The sequence below is a fragment of the Colobus angolensis genome, unplaced genomic scaffold (genome assembly GCF_000951035.1).
Source record: "Colobus angolensis palliatus isolate OR3802 unplaced genomic scaffold, Cang.pa_1.0 Scaffold65, whole genome shotgun sequence".
Lineage (NCBI taxonomy): Eukaryota > Metazoa > Chordata > Mammalia > Primates > Cercopithecidae > Colobus > Colobus angolensis.
In genome coordinates, this window is record NW_012120154.1 from 4588702 (window position 1) to 4604640 (window position 15939).

Consider the following 15939-nt stretch of genomic DNA (forward strand, 5'->3'; position numbering starts at 1 on the left):
ACACACAGTTTCTGCACCTGTCTATAGTAGAAATCCTGAGTTCACACTGATATCTCCAACATTCAAGTCTTCTCCCTTTCCATATTTGTTTGTCTTCTTTCTTCTTTCCAACAGGGAAAAAATTTGTTCCCAGTATATTTAATATATTTACTTACTTATTTGGCCACTCCTAGTTTTATAACTGGTAACCTATAACCTTATGAAAAACAAACCTATTAACAAGAATTCAATATTTGTTATGGGAATTTTTTTGTTTATTTTGTATTTTGCCTGAGTATGTATAGTCTAAGCAGCCAAAATATCACATTCAAGAGTTACTTGGAGCTCAGTGTGGTGGCATGCACCTGTAGTTCCAGCAACTTGGGAGGCTGAGGCAGGAGGGTTGCCTGAGCCCAGGGGTTCGAGGCTGCAGTGAGCCATGATCACACCACTGCACTCCAGCCTGCATGACAGAGCGAGATTCTGTCTCTTAAACAAAAAAGAAGTCCATCTTTGCCCCAGTGGTTTGAGATGCCTTAATCATACACTAAGTTTCCTTGAGTATTTGAGCTTATTTCTGGACTCACTATTCTAGTCCATTGGTCTGTCTATTCATGCACAAGCCACACACTGTTTTAATTATAGAGAGTCTTTAGAGTATTCTTGTAGTGTCAGACCCTTTGTAGCTTTTTCTCTTCAAAGTTTTCCTGTTATTCTTGCATGTTTGATTTTCCGCGTGAACTTGGGTCAGCATTTTTAGCCCAATAAAGAAGCGTGTTGATATTTTTACTGTGGTTGGGTCAAATGTTTAAATTATCTTAGGGAGAACTGACATTTTTATGACATTGCGTTGTCCTATTCAAGGACGAGTGATGTCTTCCATTTGTTCAAACCTGCTTTTGAGTCTTTTAGGAGGTTATTTTAAAGCTATCCTAAATAGGCTTTGCACATTTCTTGTTAAGTTGCTTTTTTTGTCCTTTTGAATTTTTTTTGTTGCTATTGTAACTGAGAGTTTTCTCTACCATTAGAGTCTCTCTCTCTCTCTCTCTTTCTTTCTTTCTCTTTTTTTTTTTAAAAAGTAGAGACAGAGTCCACTCTGTTGCCCAGGCTGGTCTTGAACTCGTGGGCTCAAGCCATCCTCTCATATTCCATCCACCTCGACCCTCCAAAGTGTTGGAATTAATTACAAGTGTGAACCTCTGCACCCGGCCTACCATTATATCCTCTAACTGGCTATTATTTGAGTATATGAAGGCTACTGATTTCCATATGTTAGTTTTTTCTTTTTCTTTTCTTTTTTTCTGAGATAGAGTCTGAGTCCGTCACCCAGGCTGCAGTGCAGTGGCATGATCTTGGCTCACTGCAACCTCCACCTCCCGGGTTCAAGAGATTCCTGTGCCTCAGCTTCCTGAGTAGCTGGGACTACAGGTGCACGCCACCACACCTGACTAATTTTTATAGTTTTAGTAGAGATGGGGTTTCACCATGTTGGCCAGGCTGGTCTTAAACTCCTGACCTCAAGTGATCCACCCACCTTGGCCTCCCAAAATGCTGGGATTACAGGCGTGAGCCACTGTGTCCAGCCTGATTTTCCATATGTTAATTGTATACCTCATTGATTTTTTTTTATTGTTTGAGTTTTATTAATTAATAAAATTAATATTAATTCTCTGGGGTTTTTCAGGCATACTATCATATTATCTGAAAACAAAATGCTATGGACAAAAAAGAGAGAGGCAATATGTAAAATATATACACATATATATGTGTTTTATTTTAGATGCACAAATCATCTCTGATGATACAAAAGAACTGACATAGTGTTTGCCTGGGAGAAAGAAATTGACTCACTGGGGCTGCTCTGGGAGAGAGGCTCCCGTGAATCCTTTGGTACCTTTTAAGATTTATTCAGAGTACAGGTGTTGTCTCCTCAAACAATAATACATATTGTGAGATGGAGTCTAGCTCTGACGCCCAGGCTGGAGTGCAGTGGCACGATTTCAGCTCACTGCAACCTCCGCCTCCCGGGTCAAGAGATTCTCATGCCTCAGCCTCTGAAGTAGCCGGGATTCTAGGCGTGTGCCACCACGCCTGGCTAATTTTTTTGTATTTTTAGTGTGTGTGTGTGTGTGTGTGTTGTGTTGGCCAGGCTGGTCTTGAACTCCCGACCTCATGATCCGCCCGCCTCGGCCTCCCAAAGTGCTGGGATTACAAGCGTGAGCCATCGCACCCGGCCAATAATTTATTTTTTAAAAACCAGTTATTTAGAAATCATGAATTCACAACTTTCTCTAATTGCCTATTCTGCCATTTTATTTTTGGGTCTTTAATAAATATTTCTTACGGCCAATTTTTTTTTTTTAAAGGCAGCAGAATTGGTTGGAACATAAATGATTCAGTGTGATGATAATGCAGAGCCCAGTTCCTGCAACTCCTGTTTGGACTCTCCTGTCCTCAAATGGCAAGCAGGTGACTTAGTTTAATGATACTCAGCCTCACTTTCTACTGTGATCCGTTGCCCCAACGCTGAATCTGCCAACCAGCCTAACACATTCGCACCTTCTGCACAATGGCCAGGCCAGGCGAGTCGCAGCCTCTGGGGCTTGGCCCCCTCCTCCCTTGGCTCCTGGCGGCTTCCCACCCCACCCCTGCTCCTGTCTCTGTATCCTGTTCTCCTTCCTGCTTCCACCCTCCAGGGCTGCATTGGAAGGACCTCAGTTCCAAAACCTCTTTCTGTTCACCTCAGGTTGATCATCCTGCCCTATTTCTGACCCCAGGGGCCCAAGCCCCAGGCCAGCGCCTCAGCTGACCACTGGCAGAACACTGGCGAAGCCTCCATGCAGGGTCTTGGGGTCCTCCCTTCACAGTCACACGCGTCCCCTCCCTGCCTGGTTTCTCTTTTTCCCCACTGCCTGCTTCAGCCTGGCTCTTGGCGTGGCCCACGCAATAGATAAGGAGGAACAGGATAGCCTGGGAGGGTTTGGGAGGCTGATGTGCAAATTCAGGTGGGAGCTGGCATGGCCAGAGCAGACACTTCAGTGGGGCATGCCAAGGATCATTGAGTCAAGATGGCAGAGGCTGGACACGAGTACAGGGCCGAGGAAGGGCAACCAGGTAGCCAGAAATGTCTCAGAGCCAGGGGCATGGTGAACAAGCAGGTAACATGAGGGTGGGCACACCGAAGGGTCCACACCACCCTCAGCAGCTCTGATCTGCTCTTAGAGATGCTCTTCCTGGCCTGGGGCTCCCAACCAGCCCACAGCGGCTCTTGTCTCTAGTAGTTTCTGCCTGTCCCTGCCCATCATGCATCTCTCCTACCTAGAATCATGCTCAGCTCCTTATTCCCACTTGAGACGCTGCATGTGTAGCTCCAGCCATCGGAAAAGCAAGTACAGCCTGGTACTGAATTTCTCCCCTGATTCGCTTTCCGTAGTTTAGAGGAGGGGCGTTTACCTGCCCACTTTGCAGAAGGTGAGAAAGGCACCTCAAGAAAAGGAATAAGCCGAAGTGAATACAATTCATATTCACATGCTTTCTTGTTTCTGTTTTCTTTTTATTTATTTTTTTTAGAGACAGGGTCTTGCTGTGTTGCCCAGGCTGGAGTGCAGTGATGCAGTCATGGCTCATAGCAGCCTTGAACTTCTCCTGGGCTCAAGTGATCCTCCCGCTTCAGCCTCCTGAGTACCTTGGACTCCAGGTGTGCACCACCATGCCCAGCTAATTTATATTTTTGAAGAGATAGGGTCTTCACTTGTTGCCCAGGCTGATCTCAAATTCCTGGCCTCAAGTGATCCTCCTGCCTGGGACTCCCAAAGTTCTGTGATTAAAAGCATGAGACACCATGCCTGCCCTTGCTTTTACTTTGAAGTCAATCAGGCAGCATTAAAAAAAGTCCGGGAGAGGCTAGGCACGGTGGCTCACGCCTGTAATCCCAGCACTTTGGGAGGGTGAGGTGGGTGGATCACAAGGTCCAGAGATCGAGACCATTCTGGCCCACATGGTGAAACTCCATCTCTACGGAAAATATAAAAATTATCTGGGCATGGTGGCGCGCACCTGTAGTCCCAGCTACTCGGCAGGCTGAGGCAGGAGAATCGCTTGAACCTGGGAGGCGGAGGTTGCAGGGAGCCGAGATTGCACCACTGCACTCCAGCCTGGTGACAGAGCGAGACTCTGTCTTCAAAAAAAAAAAAAAGTCTTGGAGAAACACATCAAAGAGCACACAGCTAGCCAGGCAAGTAAATCAGCCTTTGGTTGCCCTGTTCCTCAGCTGTGTACAAAGATGTGAACGTGCATGTGTTTGTGTGCATGTGCATACATGCCTATGTGTTTTAGGGGGCTTATGACATCTCCCCACCCAGAGAGAAGCCTGCTCCCTCTTCTGTGATCCCCTCCCCAATTCTGTCTTGTAGTGGACAAAACTCCTGTGGTCATTCTGTCCAGGATTCAGAGCCCAGCCCCAGATCTAACCTCTCCTGTCATCTTGGGCAAGTCACCTGAATTTTTTTTTTTTTTTTTGAGACAGTTTTGCTCTTGTTGCCCAGCCTGGAGTGCAATGGTGGGATCTCGGCTCACTGCAACCCCCGCCTCCCAAGTAGCTGGGATTACAGGCGCCTGCCACCATGTCCAGCTAATTTTTTGTATTCTTCATAGAGACGGGGTTTCACCCTGTCGGCCAGGCTGATCGCAAACTCCCAACCTTAATCACCTGACTTATCTATGCCCCCCACCTGTAAAATGGAGAATAATAACACCTGTTTCTCCGAGTTGTTAGAGTAAATGGAGGCAAAGCACTTAGCATCCTCTCTGGCATATGGAGACAGTAAACAGGAAGGATTATGAGGGTGTCTCTCAGCCCTGACGGTGTATTTATGTATATGTTAAACATTCATTGGCCCCTGCAGAGACAAAGGGAAAGCTTCCCTTTCTTCTCGTGAAGGCTCGCTGAAAATCAACAGACAAAAGGAAGATTGATTGGAGAAAAGGCAAAATTTATTTCAACATGCAGAGCATGAGGGAATCACAGAATGGTTACCCAATAACCCAGTGAGGTACAGGTACATACGCCCTTCTTCATGGGGGAAGGAGAGATGGGGGACACGTGGCGATTTGAAGGACAGTCAATGGTTTTTAGGGGGAAACGAATGAGTCCAATGTCTAGACGATAATTAATAATTTCTTTGGACCTTGAATGGGAAAGAGAGCAGATAATGGTTTGGGATGAAGTTTGGGCTCTAGGTGTGGTGTTTAATGTTCAGTCTCATATCCTCTGGGATATGAGTTTTAACCTCTGGCTAATGATATTCCAGAAAAGGTAATTGTGTTCCCCTTTGGCAGGTCCAGTTTCTAGGTAGATAAAGAAACTTCAGAGAACAGCGTCATCCTGCATTTTGAGAGAGACAGAGAATTCAGAGAAGGAGGCAGAGAGGTCAGATAGACCTTGAGGCTGCTTCATGTCAGAGCACCATATTTTAAGGCAACGCTTTCTGAGCCCCAACATCCCTGTCCATGTCAGTTGCTGTGCTGATGCCAGGACAGGAAATATCAATAAGATACGTTACCCCTCAAGGGTTTACAGCCCAGCCAAGGGAGGCAGGCGGGGCAGGTGCAGGGCAGGAGAGCAGTAACTGTAACAATACAACACCGTGGTCAGGCACAGTGGCTCAGGCCTGTAATCCCAGCACTTTGAGAGGCCAAGGCAGGTGGATCACTTGAGGTCAGGAGTTCGAGACCAGCCTGGCCAACACGGTGAAACCCCGTCTCTACTAAAAATACAAAAATCAACCAGGTGTGGTGGTGCGCTCCTGTAATCCCAGCTACTCCGGAGGCAGAGGCAGAAGGATTGCTTGAAACTGGGAGGCAGAGGTGGCAGTGAGCTGAGATCACACCATTGCACTTTAGCCTGGGTGACAGAGTGAGACTCCATCTCAAACAAACAACAAACCAACCAACCCGTGGATTTGGTGCTTATCGGGTCAGTTTCTGCTCTCAGTGCTGTGTATGAATCAAATCTTTTCATCCTCACAGCAATCCTATAAAGTGGATTATTGCCATGTCACAGATGAGGAAATCCAGGCCCCTCTGCCCACACTCACGGCCAGGGAGTTGAGGTCAGCGTGTTCCAGAGGCTGCCCTTTGAACTGTCCCCTGCTGCAAGCTCTCCCTGGAGCAAGGGGGCACAGTCCAGGGAATTCATAAAAGGGACTATGTGCAGGTGTGGAGGTGCCTCTCAGACCCAGAACCAGGCCCCCAACCCATGGTGGTTCTCTGTGTTTCCACTTAGATACTCCTCGCCACGTTGTTGCCAGGGTCCATGTCTATCCCGCCCCATGAGGCGAATGCCCCCTCTCGGGGCTGGTCTTTATCCTCCATGCCTCCAGATCCTGCCACAGGGCCTGTCCCTAGGAAGTGCCCTGGAATGAATGGAGGAGACAGGCTGAGTGTTGGGTGTGGGCTGGGTGGGGGACCTGGACAAAGGCAATGGGAGTAGAGGTGGAGGTCTGACCAGCTGTGGTTAAGTGGGACAGAGTCTCAGGTCACTTGCTGCCAGGTCTGGGTCTGGGTGACCCACAGGTGGTGACCATGCACACTGAGACAGGGGACACAGGTGGGGTGGAGGAGCAGGGTTGGGGCCTGGCAGACCACGACTCGGGGGTCTGAGTTCAGGAGGAATCCAGTTGTGGGAGGCCCCGATTCCAGAGTCACTGGCTCAGCACAGTCATTGAAACCATCCGAATGGTGGCATTATCTAGAGAGCAGGCCCGTCTTGAAGTAGGCTGAGGGAGACTCCAGAGAATAGGGACAGGGAACCAGAAGGGCAATAGCTAGGATTCAGTATCGAGGACCTGAGGACCCCAAAGTCCTAACAGTTTAAGGGCAAGGAGCTCCTGCAGGTATCGCTGTGCAATCAAGGGATCAAACAAAGCCCCCGGAAGTTCAGGCAAGATCAGCCTACCACATCCCACCCCTACCAGGTTAATAGGCGAAAAATTTAGGTGCTTAAAATAACACTTTCTGTTAACCTGAACATTTCAACATTTCATCTTCCCCCAAATGATTCATCCTCCATAAGTTAAGGATAATAAAGCTGCACTGTGCTTACATAGCTGAGGTTATTTCAGTAGGTATGACAGCTGACTTCATTTTGAGCCTTACCTGATGTGACATCACACCCACACTGGGCATGGCAGAACTGAGTTTGCTCCCGTTTTTCAGATGAGAAGACTGAGGCCCCAACAGGAAGGCTCTGGAACGCAAACCTTCTGGGGCCTGGTGCAAAGCCGATTCCACAGCACCAGGACCAGATCACTGCATAGATCCATATTCAGCCCACTGTGTGGATGGGGGCTTTGATCCCTGGAGGCAATGACCCAGGAAGTGGAAAACATTCCAGCGCAGCTGGTTAGGCAAGGTTGGGAAACGCATTTCCAACTGTTCCTGACACAGAGGGGGCGCCAAGCAAATATTTGCCAAGTGGATAAAAATTTCATCAGTCTTGTTGCTCAGTGTTGCAAGCTCCTGCCTCGAACACACGGGGTGGGTGGGGCAGGCCCTGGCAAAGGCCAGGATCCTGCAGTGAGTGGTTAATTATTCTAGGAGTTCAGGCTTGCGGGAGGCTGGACAGAGCTGGGGGGAGGGGGTGTGTCTAGTTCGTTCCTAACAAACTCCTGCAAAGTGAAGCTGAAGGTCTGTGAGTCCTAGAAAGGTACAGCTAGATCTCCCACATCTGGGCGGGTCACCTCCGAGCCTGTCCATACCCAACGAGGACCTTCCCAGGAGAAAAAAAGCCCAGGGCTGGGATCAGCCTTGGTTTCCTTGCTGGAGGTTGGACTAGGGTAGGGGAAGGGCACCTAACCCAAACCCGTTGATTGAATTCCACTGCTCAAGGTTTCCCTGTGGAGCCGAGAAACATGTGGCCATCTTCCCTGAGCTTCTCACGTGTTTCTGTTCTTACCTTGATCCTGGAATCTGGAAAACCATGGCAGGCAAGATCCACTGGAGAAACTCCTTCCCTGGAGAATTCTAACTCCAGTTAGGTTCCTCTAGCAAACTAGCTGTGTGCCCTGAGGCAAATCACTGAACCTCTCTGAGCTTGTTTTCTCACCTGTAAAATTAGTCTGTTGTGAAATAGATCATTTCACAGCACACCCTTCTCTCTGGAAATGTACTCTAAAAGACTAGTTTCTCCTCCCTAGTTTGAAAGCTTTGAGAGGCCTGGGACACAATTCTATTTGTCACTCTCTCTCCTCCAGGGCCAGAAGTGCAGAAGGCACTTAGCAGGCTGAATAAATAAAACTCCTTTAAAACTAACGGAAAGAAACACTTGATGTTTACTCTGCACCAAGCAAAACAGTTTCTATGGATTATCTCATGTAATCCTCATACTGCTCAAAAAGATACTCTTTTTTTTTCTTTTTTAAGATATGCTCTCGCTCTGTCTCCCAGGCTCACTGCAGCCTTGACCTCCTGGACTCAAGCGATCTTCCCACCTCAGCCTCCCAAGTAGCTGTGACTACAGACACTCTGCCTGGTTCATCTTTTTTCTTATTTTTTTGCATACAGATGAGGTCTCACTATGTTGTCCAGGCTGGTCTTGAACTCCTGAGTTCAAGTGATCCTCCCACCTATGCCTCCCAAAGTGTTGAGGTTACAGGCGTGAGTCACCATGCTGGCCAGGAAGGTACTATTGTGCCCGTTTTAAAGGTGAAGAAACGGGTCTGGGCACTATGGCTCATGTCTATAATCCCGACGCTTTGGGAGGCAGAGGTGGGTGGATCATGAGGTTCAGGAGTTTGAGACCAGCCTGGCCAACATGGTGAAACCCTGTCTCTACTAAAAATCCAATAATTAGCTGGGCATGGTGGTGAGTGCCTGTCATCCCAGCTACTCGGGAGGCTGAGGTAGGAGAATAGCTTGAACCTGGGAGGCAGAGGTTTCAAGGAGCTGAGATCATGCCATTGCACTCCAGCCTGGGCAACATAGCAAGACTCTATCTTGGGGGGTGGGGGAGTGGGGGAAGAAATGGAAGCCTGCAGAGGCTGGGCAGCACGTCTGAGGTCAGGCAGCCTTGTGTGGAGTGGCTGGGACCAGAAGCTGGATCAGAACCTCACATGTTTGCAGACAAACTTGTCTCCTCCAAGGGGCAGATCCACTCCAGGAAGAAAAAATAAAGCTTGTCTAAGACCGGCCAGCAAGAGGGGAGTGTCCAAACTGCTTCACTTCTACTTTTGGGAGAAGGTGCTCATGATGGGGATCGGGCAGCCCCTCCACGTTGGGGTTCCCTGTCTACACTGTTCCTGACTGCAGTGGCTAATTGTGTTATTTGCCCCTAGAGCAGTGGTTCTTAACCAGGGGTGATTTTTGTCCCCCAGGAGACATCTGGCCACATCTGGAGACTTTCGGTTGCCATAACTGGGCAGCGTTATTGGTATCTAGTGCAGAGGCCAGAGACGCGCTCTCTGGTCTTGTTTCCAAAGGAAGGGCCAATAAGATATCTCCCCAGTACTGCCTGGCAGGACACTGCCCCTGCGCTGCTGAGATGGTGCCTGGGGGCTGGAAAGGCGGGGAGGGGTGATCCAGGTCGTGATGGGCAGGGGGGAATTTGGGGCCTTCTCAGACACCTACATCCACCTCTGCACCAAAGGATAAATCCAGGGCAAGGACTATGGAGCCCCTGTCCTTGGGAAAAGGGGAGAGATGTTCTCCTTGAGCAGAAAGAATCAAACTCCCTGGGCCCACCCACTCCGGGAATTCCAGAGACCAGCCTCCAAGTGTGAGCTTCCAGAGTTTACAGCCAGGTTCTCCTCCAGTTCGGCCCAGCTCAGCCTTTCCCTAGAATATCCCTGCTGGGCTGGAACATTCCTCCTTGGCATGGCACAGGCTCCTGTGAAGCTCTGGACCCATCTCCTTCTGGAAATGAGATGTACTATTTACCTGCTAGAAGGGCAGGTGGTGGGAGAGTAGTTTTGGGTGGGATCACAGACATGACACAGCAAAATTCACCTTAAATAGCCCGGATGCCAGAAGGGAGAACGCCCAGGATTATGGGCTAAGGGATAGCTTGCTAGGTGCTAGCCCAGTCACGGGAGCGGAGAGTTCTGGGGCCCCAGCACTGCTCGGAAGGCAGAGACAGGATGTCCAAGACCCACAGGCTCCCCAGAGTGACCTTTACTGGGCATGACAGAACCCCTGACTCCTTAGGAAAACCGAGGCAGCCCCAGAGCTACAAAGATTTAGCACTTGGTGGTTTTATTTCTTCAAAAATAAAACAGAAAGGAGGCGGGGCCCCAGCTCAGCACCATGTGGGCAGCTCAGAGTTGCGGCCTCCCTCCTCCAGGGCTCGCCTCTGCCTTTCCTCCCGCCCCCATGGGCAGCCAACAAGTCAACGGGATTCCTGGCCTTTGAGATGTCACCCAAAAGTCACCTGAATTGAATGAAGAGACACTCTCTCGGTTAAAGCAGAGCCAGAGCTCCCAGGCCAGGCATTGCTGGCGGCCAGCATCACTCGAGCTTGCCTGCGTCCTGCTCGGCCTCAGTGGGTCTTCCCCCGGCCCTCTGAGATGACATCTTCGGGCCGGGCGCGCATGTACCACTCCACCCAGGAGCCATCGTAGATGGGCACGTCGGGCTTGCCGCAGAGGTACGCCCCTAGTGCCACGTGGCAGGCTGTGACGCCAGAGCCACATGTGGCCACCAGTGGCTTGGACAGGTCCACTTTCTTCTCCTGGAACAGATGGCGGATCTCCTCAGGGCTCTTCTCCAGCCCCTCCTGGGTCAGGAAGTCTGTGAAGGGGATGTTCACGGTACCCGGGATGTGGCCAGGTTCAATGCCTACAGCAGGGGAGCAGGGAGGAGGGGACAAATAGAGGGGTGCTATGAATGGTGCCTCATATTTGCGGTGCCCGAGATATTGAGATCATGCTGTGTAAGCATGGTGCTAAATCCTTTATATCCACCATGTCATTTAATTCTCACAACCATAAAACTCAAGCACTGTTTAGAGGAGACCCCATTTTATACATGGTGATACTGACGTTAAGTACCACCTAAGGCCAATGCATCTACCAAATTGCTGACTGAACTTTGAACCTAAGAATTGGCCCCCAAGGTTTCCTGACCATGCACCCTAGGGACAGCAAAGCAATAAACAAGACCCCTGCCTAGCTAGAACGTGCAGCACCTGCAGGCAAGGAGTTTTAATCTGGCAGGGCAGACAGGCAACTGAATACTTACAAGCATAATGGGTGTTCCAAAAATGCCCTACTGGGTGGCCTGGGGCATGTCAAAAAAAATAACACCAGTAATAGCAATAGCTGATACTATTACTGAGACAGGGTCTCATTCTGTTGCCCAGGCTGAAGTGCAGTGGCATAATTATGGCTCACTGCAGCCTCAGCCTCCTGGGCTCAAGCAATCCTCCTGCCTCAGCTTCCCCCGGAGGGGCTGGGACTACTACAGGCACATGCCACCATGCTCAGCTAATTTTTTTTTTTTCTTTTTTTTTTTGAGACGGGAGTTTTGCTCTTGTCGCCCAGGCTGGAGTGCAGTGGCACGATCTTGGCTCACTGCAGCCTCCACCTCCTGGGTTCAAGTGATTCTCTTGCTTCAGCCTCCCGAGTAGCTGGGATTACAGGCTAATTTTGTATTTTTAGTAGAGACAGGGTTTCACCATGTTGGCTAGGGTGGTCTCGAACTCCTGATCTCAGGTGATCCACCTGCCTTGGCCTCCCAAAGTGCGGGGATTACAGGTGTGAACCACCGCGCCTGGCCTAATTTGGTTTTATAGACATGGGTTCTCACTATGTTGCTCAGGATGGTCTTGAATTCCTGGCCTCAAGCCATCCTTCTGCCTCGGCCTCCCAAAGTTCTGGGAATATAGGAGTAAGCCACCTTGCCTGGGCAATAGCTGATGTTACTGAATGCTTACTTTGTGCCAGGCACTGTTTGGAGACGGTCAGCCATTGTTTCTCCTTTAATACACCCCAAAATTCTCTGGGAAAGAAATGATTATCCTCTCTTTTGTACAGATGAAGAGAATGAAGTACAAAGACCAGCTTGTGCAAGCTGGCAGAGGGCAAGGAGGAGTAAACCCAGGCAAGTCTATGCTTCCCACCATCACGCCACACTGGCTGGGGGTTCAGTGGGTGGAGGAAGTTTCTCTGAGAATGCCCCGAAGGATGAGCAGGATTCAGTCACATAAAGGGGTCTGGGTGGATGGAGGCCTAGAGTATCCCCGGCAGAGGGAATCTGAGAGGCGAGGTAACCACCTGTTGCTCGGAGGGGTTTAGGTCATTGTAGAGAAAGCCCAGACAGTGAGGAGGCAGAGGCCCAAAGGGGAAGTTAAAGGGGATGGAAACGCCTTAGCAGGCCTGGAGTAAGACTTGAGGGCTTTGACCTGACTGCAGGGGGAACTCAGGTTTCTATGTTTACTTTTTTACTGTTACTTTTTCTTTTTCTTTTTATTGAGAAGGGGCTTGCCATCACGTCCAGGATGGTCTTGAACTTCTGGGCTCAAGGGATCCTCCCACTTCAGCCTTCCAAAGTGTGAGAATTATAGGTAGGAGTTACCTTGCCCAACCTAGATTTCCATTTTTAAAAGATCATTTTGATTGTAGCAGAAAGAATGAGATGGGATGTCTGGCGCGGTGGCTCACGCCTGTAATCCCAGCACTTTGGGAGGCCGAGGCGGGAGGATCACAAGGTCAGGAGATGGAGACCACCCTGGCTAACATGGTGAAACCCTGTCTCTACTAAAAATACGAAGAAAATTAGCCGGGCATGGTGGTGGGCGCCTGTAGTCCCAGCTACTCGGGAGGCTGAGGCAGGAGAATGGTGTGAACCCGGGAGGCAGAGCTTGCAGTGAGCCGAGGTCGCACCACTGCACTTCAGGCTGGGCGACAGAGCAAGACTCCATCTCAAAAAAAGAAAAAAAGAAAAAACAAGAATGGGATGGGAAAGGCCTGTGCCTCTGCAGACTCCCAGGGTGTTTTTTGTTTTCACTGCCCCACCTCGAGGCAGGGGTTACTAACGTTCCCATTTTCATGCAGGACTGGGATTTGCAACAGAATAAACCTTCACAACTAATGCTTGGGCCAGGCACTGTGGCTCATGCCTGTAATCCCAGCACTTTGGGAGGCCGAGGAGGGCAGACTACCTGAGGCTGGGAGTTCGAGACCAGCCTGACCAACATGGAGAAACCCCATCTCTACTAATAATACAAACATTAGTCGGGTGTGATGGCACATGCCTGTAATCCCAGCTACTCGGGAGGCTAAGGCAGGAGAATCGCTTGAACCCGGGAGGCAGAGGTTGTGGTGAGCCGAGATTGTGCCACTGCACTCCAGCTGGGCAACAAAAGCGAAACTCCGTCTCAAAACAACAACAACAACAACAACAAAAAACCCAAACAAACAACCCCCCTCCAAAAAACTAATGATTCAAATCTGAGCCATTCAGACTCTTGTCCAGCTTCTGCCTTGGTTTCCCTCTGCACTGGAGTGACACCCCCACGGGAGCTGCTGGTCCATGTATCGGTATCTATTCTCAGACCCTGGCATAAGACAGCACTCCCGAGTCCGCGGAGAGGCTGGAATGGGTTACGCATCCCACTTAACAGACACGGAAACCGGGCTTGGTCAGAGATCACATAGAGACCAGCTCAGAGCAAGGAAGAAGAACAAACTCTCAACCCAGGGTGGTGACTGTAAAGGGAGGGCTGTCCCTACACCTTGAACCCCACCAAGCAAAGCATGCTTCTACTGCCTGCTGGACTGGTGTGGCACATCACAAGGGTCACTTGGCCAGGCCTCAGGATGTGGAGTGGGAATGATGATGACAGTGATATTCATCACTGATCCAGCTGCACTGAGCTTAGTTTGTTCTGACAACAAGCCCGCTAGGCGTGTATCACCTCCCATTCTATAGATGAGCCAGTACGACTGAGATGTGTTAGGCACCTTCTCGTGTGCAGCACACTTGTGCATGAAAACCCGGAGCTGAGTGCTTTACACGCTTGCTCTCCTTGCCCCTACCACGTCTTTATGCTCTGGGTTACTGCTCCCATTCTACACAGGCAAAAGCTGCGGTTCAGAGATTAGATGACCCGTCATGTGTTACAAAGCCCACGTAAATGTGGCACCACCAGCTAGCTCCCCTGTGCTGCTCAGCCTCCTGGGGTTGAGATGGAGAACCCAACAGGATGAAGGTGGTGCTCTCATTAGGCGGAACCACACGAAACTGACAGCTGTGTAGGTTCCAAAATGGTTGGATATCAGCTGTTTCCTATGGTTCTGATAACATCAACATCGCTTTGCAGGATTCCATGTGACAGGGACCTTCTGAATTCACCAGACCTCTCTGGCACATGGACTCTGTGCCAGGTACTGAGCAAATCTTCAGGATGTGTTAAGAGCAGGGACAGTCCTTGCCCTCAGGCCATCCAAAACAATGCTGGTGAGCCCAAGCGGCTCCAAACCCAATCTGTAGGCCTGGTAATGCTATTCAGAGAGCTCCCTAGGGGCGGTGGTCAGTTTCTTGCACTCTCGAAGGCACAAGAGAAAGGGCTGGGGAGTTCCTGGTTGCTCAGGGCTGTTAAGTGCGCGGGCTCCCGAGTCTGAACCCTGACTGCGTTGTTTCTTGAGACGCTGGGCAAGGCTCCATTTCCTCCTCTGTACAATGACCGTATACACTTACACGGGATGTTTGAAAGACTCACACCAGTGTGACCACTGACCAGTCTGCTTTGTGGCCACCCCTCCCCGCATTATACAGAACTTACCCACAGGCTTCTTGCCTGAGGAAATCCAGCCCACAGGCAGAAGGCTCTGCCCTACCCACTTCTGTTTAATCCCCCTTCCGCCCTCAGCTCTCCAAGCTTTGGCCCCTGGGAGAAACTTTCCTTTTATGCAGCCCCCGACTCTGCCTCATTCCACCATCCTCAGGGGCATGGGTAGCCCTGATCAGGACCATCCCTCTGGGGTGTTCTCTCACACTGGGGCCTGCTCCCCAACATTCCACAGCGACCCCCCCACACCTCACTCACAGTTCGAGTGAAAGCTGTTTGGGCAACCAGGGTTCCCAAGGAGCTAGGGAGAGTCACTGGCCAGAGCACAGGAGGGGTGGGGCCAGTATTATTGCTCTGCTTAACAAACAAAGTCACCCAGGCAAGTGGAAGTCAAATCTCCTTCCCCACCTCATGCAGTGGCCTTTAAAGGCGAGGTCAGGCTGAGGGGGAGGGTCATCTGAGCCCAGGAGGTTGGGGTTGCAGTGAGCCGTGATCGTGCCACTGCACTCCAGCCTGGGGGATAGAGCCAGACCCTGTGGAAAGAAGGAAAGGGGAGGGAAAAGGGGAAAGGAGGGAAGGGAAAGAAAAAGGAAATGAAAGGAAGATAAATTAAAAAAATAAAAGAAAGGTCAAGTCCAGGAAAATGCTCAAGACACAGGCCATGCCCCCGACTACCTCCCGTCCCCTTCTCCCGTGTTACCGTCTCGGGGCTCGGGCTCGATGCCGCGGAACCTGCCGGCGGCTCGGGCGTCCACCACCTGGAAGCGCCGGGATTCCAGGTTCTCCCTGATCTCCTCATAGGTCTTGATGAAGGCGGGGTCGAGCTGAGCGCGGAACTCGGCGGGAGCAGGGTGGGTCTTGCCGGAGCTGAGAGGGAAGTTCTGGCGCAGCCAGTGGCGGAGGCCGCCGTCAAGCAGTGACACCGCGCGGTGGCCGAAGGCGCGGAACATCCACCAGACGCGCGGGGCGGAGTAGAGGCCCTGGTCACTGGCGTCGTAGATCACGACGTGGGTGGCCGCGCCCACGCCCAGGCGGCCCGCGTAGTCCGCGAAATGCTGGGCGCTGGGCAGCATGTGGTCGTAGGGCGAGGTGCGGTCGCTGCACTGGTCGATGTCGAAGAAGGCGGCGCCCGGGATGTGGCGCTCCTCGAACTCGCGTCGCGCGTCGCGCCCCAGCTT

The 15939-nt window shown here is 50.8% G+C and overlaps 2 protein-coding genes across 2 annotated transcripts in view; both read right to left on the bottom strand.

The window, feature by feature from the left end:
• Window positions 1-6351, bottom strand: part of KCTD17 (potassium channel tetramerization domain containing 17) — a 29825-nt gene extending 23474 nt beyond the window's left edge. Inside the window, exons 1-2 of the mRNA XM_011925687.1 lie at window positions 6267-6351; window positions 6075-6142 (exon numbers count right to left, since the gene is read on the bottom strand). Of these exons, the coding sequence (XP_011781077.1) occupies window positions 6075-6142; window positions 6267-6351 (153 nt within the window). The remainder of the gene's footprint in view (window positions 1-6074; window positions 6143-6266) is intronic.
• Window positions 6352-10206: 3855 nt separating this feature from the next.
• The window catches only part of MPST (mercaptopyruvate sulfurtransferase), a 10585-nt gene continuing 4852 nt past the window's right edge, over window positions 10207-15939 (bottom strand). Inside the window, exons 4-5 of the mRNA XM_011925688.1 lie at window positions 15462-15939; window positions 10207-10809 (exon numbers count right to left, since the gene is read on the bottom strand). Coding sequence (XP_011781078.1) covers window positions 10511-10809; window positions 15462-15939 — 777 coding nt within the window. The 3' untranslated portion in view covers window positions 10207-10510. The remainder of the gene's footprint in view (window positions 10810-15461) is intronic.